Raw genomic sequence first — 10,971 nt, 5'->3', positions numbered from 1 at the left:
CTGGTGCAGCGGGCCCTGGGTTACTCCTGGTGCAGTGGGCCCTGGGTTTGTCCTGGTGCAGTGGGCCCTGGGTTCGTCCTGGTGCAGCAGGCCCTGGGTTCCTCCTGGTGCAGAGGGCCCTGGGTTCCTCCTGGTGCAGTGGGCCCTGGGTTCCTCCTGGTGCAGTGGGCCCTGGGTTCCTCCTGGTGCAGTGGGCCCTGGGTTCGTACTGGTGCAGCAGGAATATTACCTCAAATTACCTTTTGAGATGTTTTCACAGTGTGTGTGTGTGTGTGTGTGTGTGTGTGTGTTGCACTCTTTGTTTACACTCATAATATAAGAATGTTTTCATTGATGACCGTTTCAGGACAGCATTAACAAGCACAGCTGGGACCCGGCCCGGCTGTGCATCAGTCTTGATTCATAACATTAACTCCATCTAAAATCAACCCACTCAGAGATGGAAAATATTTTGCCAAACTGCCGTGAAGCTGCCTGGATGTTGTTAGCACTCAGATTACATTTTACCAGTTTATCTGACCTGACAAAAAAAAAAACACCCGAGCAAAACATCTGAGCATTTCGGAGAAATGATGCAGACATCAGCTGTGGCGGCTTAAAGCTGAGTTCACCGTTCTGGTGTCAAAGTGACCCTCCGTGTTGGCTGAACACATGAAGCAGCTGTACACGTAATTCTGTCTCTGTTCAATTAATATATTCAAAGAAATGCTTTTTACATTCGGTCATCAGTGTTTTTCTATGTTGGTTTTTAAAGTCTGCAGTACGTCTAGATCACTGTGTCTGGTGTAAACATCTAGGCACAAAAACCACATGGTCAGGAACAGATGATATTTTGGCTTTAACACGTCTGGTGGCAGAAAAGCTGCTGGAAATGCAGGGACGAGTAGGAGAAAAACACCCAGGTTCGCTGGCTTGAACGCCACTGGGTAACACCACGAAGTGCTGCTCAAAGACAACAAGGTTTTGTTGTTTGTTGGTCTTGAACAGTGGTCTGCAGCTTGGCAGGCATCTCACCAAGGTGTCACACTATCCACCATCCCCTCCAGCGCCCACTGACAATGACATCTTACATATTACATCACTTTAAAAACACTGATATAAGTATGACACGTACAAATGTAACATCTCTGTGGTTGAGGTTGATGGGAACGTCTTTAGTTTTGCAGGATATTTGGTCATAATTCAAACCACTGGACAGATTAAATATTTGATCTGATGATGCAGCTTGAGAAACAGTTAATGGATGAGTGTCGCTATTACAATTCATCCTGAAGGGAATATAAATGTCACATTTGACAAATATCCACACAACATATATCAACCTCATGGTGACCTCAGACAAATTTAAGGGGATAACTAACCATCATGTGGTTGTTGAGATATATTGAGGATTATAAGGGAGTTATAAGCCCCGTTTCCACCAAACACTTTCAGTATGGTACCTTTGGACCCAACAGTAACCCTTCAGACATGGTACCTAGACCCTAGTGTTTCCACCACAGACAGTCCTCTTAAATGTGGGCGGGGTTGTTGTCACTCACTGCTCCGTCCAGCACTCACTGTATTTCCTCCTTTATCAGTCTGCACCTGGTTTATCGTCCACAGAACGAGGCTGCACGCCCACATTTTCACAACAAAATAGAACAGGCTGCAGTGAGAGTCTCTCTCCATGGGATATTTAAAAATAGCAGCTTTGTGCATTTAGTCCTTCTCAGGCAAGCTCAGGGGTTTAGTGTTGCTGGAGCCCACAGGAACGACGCTCCACAGCGCTTTTTTTTCCCTCTCAGGCCCCATTTACACCGCAAGTGATGTATTCGCTAAGTGGTCCACAAGCTTAGTGGCAGCACACGTGCATTCACACCAAAACTGAACAGACGCGTCGCGCAGCAGCTGCTGCTGTCCCGTCAAAATACAAACCACACCCTAACAGTTGGTGGCGGTAGTGCACCGTGTTTGCAAATCTCCAATAAACCCCAAAGAAGAAGAAGAAGTGAGTTTGGACCCAAAGCCCAGGGTGGACAGGTCTGCATGCCAGTGATTATTCCAATGCTCGGAGAATTAATATTTAGCACTACAAATGGGTAAGTAGTCATGCTTTTTGACCTCCTCGATTAATCTGTAGTCGTCCATCTCCAAAACATGAAACATGTGGCTGTCAGGTCTCGTTTGGTCAAGGGGGAGATGTCTACGGTGGCTGAGAGAGATTTTTTTGTTGAATACAGCGACCATTCGCTAGCGACTCGCGCAAAAATAGAACAGATGCGGTGTTAATGCTCTAACCTGATAACATGCTCGCTGAAATGACCGTTGGCAAACGCTACACGAACACATTGCTTGCGGTGTAAATGAGGCCTCAGAGTGAGGATTAGAATATATGCAGTAGGGCTGTCAAAAAAATTCGAAGTTCGAAATATATTCAAATACATATATTTTTTATTAGTTCGAACCTAAATTTGATAATTCGAATATCATTAATAATTAATTAATACTATCAATAATGTTGTATATCTTGGTGAATCCTATTCGGGTGGAGATGGCTCACACACAAGCCGGGCCAGAGAGGGACGCAGCGATGGAGGGAGAGGCGCCGACGGAGGAGCCCGCTGTGCCAACACCACCCACTGCGCTGTCCGCGATGTGTGACCTGTTTGGGGAGACGTACAGGGAGAGTGTTGCACCTGCTGCCTCCCTGCCTACCCTTTTTGAAGAAGAGATGAAACGTTACCAGAATGAGACACCACAACGAGCCGACCAGGATCCACTCTCGTGGTGGAAAACTACGCACTGAAGTATCCAAACATTGCTCAGATAGCGAGGCAGACATTGATCATACCTGGCAGTTCAGTGAGGTCAGAATGGGTGTTTTCATCCGAGTGTCACGTTCATATTGCGTCAGCAATTAGCATCTTTTTTTTTTTTATTTTATTTTTTTGTAAAAAAAAAAAAAAAAAAAAATAAATAAATAAATTCAAATATTATTCGAACTCTACTAAATTAATTAGAAAATATTCAAACACAATTTCATGGTGCTTTTAACAGCCCTAATATACAGTTCACATAACCCCGTCGAAAATAACATATATAAACTCTTGAAGATCCACTCATTACTAAAAGTGTGTGTCATATAAAAACTAAAGTGATGGTCAAAGTTGTCACAGTGAAATTTAAGGTGTGTTGATGGATTCACGTCATCAACTCATGCATTGAGTAACATTACAAGTTAACGTTCCACCTTAAAAGTTGCCGGCAGTCGGCCCAGTGAATGAAGTTATTTTTTCTCAGACTCCAGCTGCTGTGAGAGGCAGCAAAACATCCTTTCAACAGACTGCAGTGTTCACAGCTCCACCTTTTAGTACCAGATCTGTGTGCTAGGTACCCCAACAGAGGGGGGACCAAACATGGGGACGCTAAGGAACGGTTCCACTGGTACCATCCACAACTTTTCACAGTGGGAACTGAAAAAATGTGAACCGAACTCAACTCTGCTGTACTGCTCGGTGGAAACTGGGTATTAGTGAGCTAAAAATGAAATGACTTCTCCTTTTCTCTCAAAACACACTGGTCGACTGAGAGGAAAACTGCTGATGACAATAAATCGATCACTTCCTCTGTGTTGGGTTCACATCTTTACTGAGTCACAGTTCCAACACATTTCACCAGCAAATGACAGAGGAAACACAGATGGGAAAAAAAAATCAATAAATCACAAAAAGAACAAAATCTGTAAAAGCTTCTTGTCATTTAAAAATGATTGTAGTTAAAAATCTGTGTTGTACTGAGAGACAGTGGAAAGAGAAGATTGAGCACAGACACATTAACAGCATGTGACCCCCCCCCCCCCCCCCCCCCACCCGTTGAAACCCCCACTCACTTTACTTCTCTGTGACACAGTCAACAGCAGCAGCTCTGAGTTCTCTCTTTCCTCTGGCTCCCCCTTGTGTTAATGTACAGGTGGTGCATGATTGCAGCTGATGTGGATACATTCATGACTGAGGCAGGGATGCTGTAACACAACGAAACACACACACACACACATAGCAGCAACAAACAGCAGAGATAAAGGGACAAGAGACGAGAGTGAGTGCAGCAAGGAAAGAGACAAACTGCTTCCTGTCAGAATAATCACGTTTGACTGTTTGACTCTGATTTAAAGGCTCTCTGAGCGTTTCAGTACGGTCACTGACGCGTTGGACAAACAGCAGGAGTCCATCATCTCATCTTCTGTTTGTTACATAATCTGGATTATCTTCACCACCACTTCCTCCTCTAAAAGCCACGCAGTGTCACGGAGCTGCAGACCTGTCGAGGTCAGGAGATGCGTGACACTGTGTGCGTGTCCAACACGCGATCAGACTCCACTGATGGGCCCAGCCAGTTCTCCATCCCATTGCAAACAGAGAGAAAGAGCTCTTTGACTCTCATCACCATCAAGTTCCTCTCTCCCTGTGCGGGACACAGAGTCAGCCTTCTCTTCTCAGTCTCCTTTAAGAGTCTGTGGCTGGCAGTGGGCAGCTAATAACCCTGTGACCTCTGACCTCTGACCCTAGCAGAGGTCAGAGACATAGTCAAAATCCTTGAAGTGGTCCTGTTCCTTGCGGGAAAGGGTGCGGCGCTCGCGGGGCGGCGTGAGGGCAGGAGCCTCGGCTGTGAACTCCATGTCGAAGTTGCTGACGTCCTCTTTTCCTGTGATGGTCGGGATGAACGGGGGCGGGACCTTCCTCTGAAGAAGAGCCTCCCAGTCCACACCCTAAAAACAACATTCACATTTAGTTTCTAATCAAGATGCACTCTCAGGAAAGTTAAAGGGATAGTTTGGACTTTTTCAGCAAATCACTTAAACATGCTCTTAATCTGAAGAAGCTGTCTTATTATAAGGGTGATTTGGTTGACAGGAAGGATGCTCTGAAACGAGGTAAGAAGGAGATAAAGAGAGCCAAAAACAAATATAAAATTAAAGTTGAAAATGAGCTGGCTTCAGGTTGTTCTAGGGCAGCTTGGAAAGAAATTAAGTCCATGGTGGGGATGCAAAACAGTGATAAAGGAGTTTTCCTTCCCAACATGTCTGAAGCCGACTTAGCTGAGCAGTTAAACACATTTTACACCAGATTTGATTCTGTTGATTTTAATGATGAACTGTCTCACTTTAGAAATGGGCCTTCAGGTTGCAAGACTATAACTGACCAGGCGACTGTGTGTAAATTTCTCAGTCATATCAATGAGAGTAAAAGTCCTGGTCCCGATGGCTTGGGAGGAAAATTGCTAAAGAAGTGTGCCAGGCAACTAAGTGGTATCCTTACACACATTTCCAATCCTCCCTTGAGATACAGAAAGTACCAAGGATCTGGAAGGAATCCATAGTGGTGCCAGTTGCAAAAGTCCCGTCTCCTAAAACTTTGAATGACTATCGCCCTATAGCTTTGACCTCCCTCGCTATGAAAACATTTGAGCACATTGTCAAAGTTGATCTTTTAAACTCAGTACAGGATATGTTGGACCCTTTTCAATTCGCTTACAAGGCCAACAGTGCAGTAGAGGATGCTACTGCTACACTGATTAATCTTGTATTGAGGCATGTGGAGGGAAGCAAGAATCATGCACGCCTTCTCTTTGTTGATTTTTCATCTGCTTTTAATTGTATTCAGCCACACGTTTTAGCACATAGGCTTTTATCCCATTTTAATTTGGATTTTAGCATGGTGTGTTGGCTCATTGATTTTTTTAACTAACAGATCTCAGAGGGTCCCCGTCAGCAAGAATCTGTCCAGTAACCGTTTCTCTTCCACTGGATCCCCACAAGGCTGCGTTCTGTCTCCTCTTTTATTTGTCCTTTACACTTATGATTGCCAGAGTGATCAAACATCTGGCCTCATCCTTAAGTATGCAGATGACTCTGTTATTGTTAGTCTCCTTGATGGTCCTGAACATAACCATGGCCCTGTTCTGGATGAATTTGTTAATTGGTGTGACCAGTCTTTCCTCCAGATAAATGTGGCCAAAACAAAGGAAATGTTTATTGATTTTCGGAGAAAACCCTGTCCTCCTGCTCCTTGTGTGATTAAAGGAGCGACAGTAACAGTAGTGCAGCAGTATAAATACTTGGGCACTGTTTTGGATGACAGGCTAAAATCTGATGCAAACACAGATGCCCTTTGTAAAAAGGTGAACCAACGTTTGTTCTTTTTAAGGAAGCTGCGTAGCTTTAATGTGGACAAGACAATAATGAAAATGTTTTACTCTGCTTTTATTGAATCTGTCCTCTCCTTTAATGTAATCTGTTGGTTTAGTCACTTAGGTCTTCAGAACAAAAAGAAACTGGAAAAAATGGTCAGGCTGTGTTGCAAGATTGCTGGTGTTAACCTTAGAAATCTAGAACAGACATATGAGGAAAGACTAATTTCAAAGGCTCGGTCCATTGTTTTGGACCCTCTTCACCCTTTGCACACTGAGTTTCAGCAGCTCCCCTCAGGGCGAAGGTTTAGCGTTCCGAAATGTCATACCAATAGGTATAGACTTTCCTTTGTCCCATCTGCAATAGTTGCTCTTAATAAGCACTGATCAGGTTATTTGTTTGTTTGTTCTTCGAATGCATTGTGGCTTGTGCTGTGAGTAGGGATGGGTACCGAACTCCGGTATTGAACGAGCCCCGGGGCTACATTCTTCAAGACCGCAGTATTGATAAGCTCTGATCTTAACGGTTCTGCTATCGGTACTGGAGCAGTCGCGTTTTTTTTTCTTCTTTTTTTTTTTTTTTACAAGATCAACCTTGTCTTGCACATTTGTCTCACCAACTCCATCAATTATCCGTCATTGTATCATAATTTTCGCAAGAATATGTATTCCTGTCAAATACGGCAGCCATAGTGCTCCGTGGCGCAACGTGCCGTTCACATTTCTCTCTTTGTGGCCTCACCGCACTTTAGGGACTGTTCTTTACTTATGAAGGGACTGTTCTTTACTTGTCAGGGGAGGAGGGTGGCTGGTTGATTTTTATTTTATTTATTTATTTTATTTTGATCCCCCCTATGTTAATCACTTATTGATGCTGTTTTTGAAGTATGAATAAGTCAATAAGTAATTTATTCCATTGAAATATCATTGATGTATTATAGAAGTGATTTATCTTTTTATAAATGACAAAAGGCACATCTGCCTCATTTTTGCTGTGGTATTGTGATACTACTCAGAACCGTGATACTTTCACTGGTATCGTACTGTGGGTCCCAATTTTGGTACTGTGACAAGACTATTATTTTATGTATTTTACATTTCAAGTTGTAAAAAATAAAATGTTTTGTTAAATAACTATTTTGTTGCATAATGAGAATTGAGAAAATAAAGCAATTTATGTTCTTAATTTGTTTTTTTCTTCCTCAAAAAGTATCAATAAGAGTACCGTTAAAATACCGGATCGATGAGCAGTACCGATAAGAGCAGTAGTACCGTTAAAATCTTAACGATACCCATCCCTAGCTGTGAGTGTTGTTTATTGGTCTTGTTGTTGTTGACTACTGGCTGCAAATCAAATTGCCCCGTTGGCCCCCATTGCTACCGTTTTAAAACTTCAAATTCAGCATTTTGGTTTTTAGAGCAAGAAGTGACCATAACTGGACAAGAGGCTAAAGCTGTGGAGGACCTGACTCACAGAGTGCAGCGGAGCCTTGCAGACACCCTGTCACTGTTGTGGCCCCCTTCTTAAATATATGTAACTTTAGGCCTCAGTAAAATGTAAACGGTCATGTTTTATAAATATTCACCCCGTACAGTTGTCATGAACAGTGTTGGGCAGTAATGTGTTACAGTAATAACATACTACATATATAACTATAACTATATTACAATTTCTCCAAAACCAAACAACTCAGCACGGTGTTACTTTTGTTATCACATCACTACTGACATGAAATACAACAGTCACATCAGCGGACTCATTTTAGTAATCGTCATGCTGCGCAAGATAGTTGGAAACGTTCACCTTAGCGGCTGGAAATATTCCCATTACTTTGGTCTTGTCGGGAGGAAACATGACAAGAACACTGCTGCTGCAGGTAGTAGTAAAACTTTTTTAGGTAGACTAAAACTCTTCCACTGCAAAAACACGTCCTCAAACCTTCGGTCTGAAACACCACGGCTACTACGACCCACAGCACAACGACATGAAGCTCCAGGAAATACACCCCACCAAAGGTGAGCCATCCACGCCCGCGGAGGTCAGCTCTAGCGTTACACTGGCTAAACAATCAAAACTGGATTTTAATCATGGACTGCTGCACCTGGGTCATTATACGAAAACGTTCCATTTTGTGTCTCTCGAACAAAACTGTGCTATAAATGTCAATAAACAATAAATACACTATAATCATTTTAGAATTAATTTTCCATGATATCTCTTGTAATATTAAAACAATGTAAAATTGTATTTATTTTGTTTTCAAAGAGTTTTAAACACCTTTTTGTATGAAGCATCATTCAAAAGCTGTAAAAATGGCCTGTCGCTCAATATGATTGTTCTACTTTTACTAGCTATTAAGGCCCCAAAAAGTCAAACTATCATAAAAACATAAACTTATATATAAAGCCTCAAGTGTCCTTCCATTACTCATGAATGGGTTTTATTCTTAATATGTGTAAAATGTTGTAAAAAACATCAATTTTTATTCGAGTCGCCAGGTAGTCGTCAACCCTGTTACTTTTAAAGAAAACACCTCTTCTAACATAATGGACTGCTCCGAAAGTTGCATCATTTCCTGGGAGTGAAATCAGCTTCCTTTTGTGAACATGCTGGTGAAAAGACAAATAAGTGTCCTCTTCTTTTCATGATTTTTCTTCGAGTTATATAATGTTTGACAGAGAGGGACAAGCTCATTGTGTCAGCCTTGTTTCCACAAAAGGACACGTTAAAAAGATATTTGTTAGAAATTTTTAATGTACATAAATAACATGATATAATCCTCTAATGAATGCACACCATGTGGTCTCATGACCTTCACCACATGGCTAGTAATGGCTGCCAAGCACATTTTTCGTCAACCCTGTTACCGTCAACCCTGTTACCATTCTAGCGTAAAAGGGTTGATGGTAACAGGGTTGACAAAAGTATGGTTTTGCGAGTACATGAAAGTATACTTTCCTTACCAATAGTATTTACATGATATACATGGTTTTACAAGTTTCATCGCTAGCTGAGAGGGAAATTGAAAAAACTGTGCACTTGGTGGCAATTTTTTAAAATTTGTCATAGTGTTAAACTTCGTGGAGAGGTACAACATGGTCCAACATGGAACCCATTACAATTTGGAGCAGATCCAAATCTCCGGTGAGGGCCAGAAAAAAAAAGCATATTGAAATTTGTGGCTATCCTAACTTGGTTTTTGAAAACCTTATACCCATACCTTACACTATGCCAAATTTCAAAAACTTGTCACCAAGTGCACAATTTTTTCAACTTCCCTCTCAGCTAGCGATCAAACTTGTAAAACCATGTATATCATGTAAATGCTATTGGTAAGGAAAGTATATTTTCATGTATTCGCAAAACCATAATTTTGTTAACCCTGTTACGCTAGAATGGTAACAGGGTTGACGGTAACAGGGTTGACGAAAAATGTTCTTGGCAGCCATTACTAGCCATGTGGTGAAGGTCATGAGACCACATGGTGTGCATTAATTAGAGGCTTATATCATGTTATTTATGTACATTAAAAATTTCTAACAAATATCTTTTTAACGTGTCCTTTTCTGGAAACAGGGCTGAGCTTGCCCCCCTCTGTCAAACATTATATAACTATAAGAAAAATCATGAAAAGAAGAGGACACTTATTTGTATTTTCACCAGCATGTTCACAAAAGGAAGCTGATCTCACTCCCAGGAAATGATGCAACTTTCGGAGCAGGCCAAACATGTTCAATGGATCAAATTCATTGTGACTGTCCTTTCAATATCCTTCATGTTTTGAAAAATGCTAAAACCTCTCAATAAATATGTCTCCAAAATATTCTTTGATTAGTCATGTTGAATTAAAGGTTTATGAATGTCCCATTATCTTCATTAGACCCAAAGCTGCAACTTAAACTATCAGTATGGTAACTGTTGTCAACCCTGTTACTGAGGTGTCAGCCCTGTTACTTTTATAATATTCTAGTATAATTAAAAAAATGAAAAGACAAATGTCAAATCAACTCATTTTATATGTTAAGTAAAAGAAACCAGTAATCTACAGAACGAAATGTGGGTATTATTGTTTTGTTTCCATATTCTGTTCTTAAAAATAAAGATGCTGTGCAAGTGTGAATTGCATATGAGCATATTCATCCATGGATAAAACATAAACACCTCAATATTCCCACTGTACAAACACACTCAGTGTAACAAGGGGAGATTTATCCTTCAAAGTATATCAGATTTGTTGTAAATATGCATTTAAAACATTTTCAAACATTAATTGGTGTATCATAACAGGGTTGACAAAACACACATATGCATGTTGATTAAATGTGGAAAAAATAAAAAATAAGATGAGATGGCACAGCACCTGTTTCTGATAGGTAAGGATCTATTTAATCCAAAAAGGGTCATAAATAGTTTTAAAACAGTACTTTAAAAATCAAACATTAAGAATGGGAAATGGCACGTTTTCATATAGTGACCCAACTACAAAGAAGTGATGAAGCATGTGGTTGGATATGTGGTGATGAAATGTTGCCCCATGACTGTCTCACTGCTTTCAGGGTTCCTGCAGACTTTTTAAAGTCAAATTTAAGACGTTTTAAGACCTCAACAAAGGAAAATCAATACCATTTAACACCAACAAACGGCATTAATACATGGCAGTTAACATCATGTTCACATCTCATCGGTGCTCCTGTGCTTGATGCTTTAACTCCCACCAACCCAAGTTTGTCAGCATATCTTCTAAGTCGCCTCGATGTCTTGTGATTGCGTTACAAGTAATAAAGTAATAAAATCATATAACT

At 41.1% G+C, this 10,971-nt stretch overlaps 1 protein-coding gene across 3 annotated transcripts in view; it reads right to left on the bottom strand.

Annotated features, from left to right (window-relative positions):
- Positions 1–3,613: 3,613 nt before the first annotated feature.
- The window catches only part of pkn1b (protein kinase N1b), a 65,791-nt gene continuing 58,433 nt past the window's right edge, over positions 3,614–10,971 (bottom strand). For all 3 annotated transcript variants that reach the window (XM_033645042.2, XM_033645041.2, XM_033645040.2), the window contains exon 22: positions 3,614–4,747. In XM_033645042.2, coding sequence (XP_033500933.2) covers positions 4,544–4,747 — 204 coding nt within the window. In that variant the 3' untranslated portion in view covers positions 3,614–4,543. The remainder of the gene's footprint in view (positions 4,748–10,971) is intronic.

This window comes from Epinephelus lanceolatus, chromosome 18 (assembly GCF_041903045.1).
Source record: "Epinephelus lanceolatus isolate andai-2023 chromosome 18, ASM4190304v1, whole genome shotgun sequence".
NCBI lineage: Eukaryota > Metazoa > Chordata > Actinopteri > Perciformes > Serranidae > Epinephelus > Epinephelus lanceolatus.
Note: the sequence above shows the minus strand (reverse complement) of the source record. Positions and strands in the feature narration are given on the sequence as shown.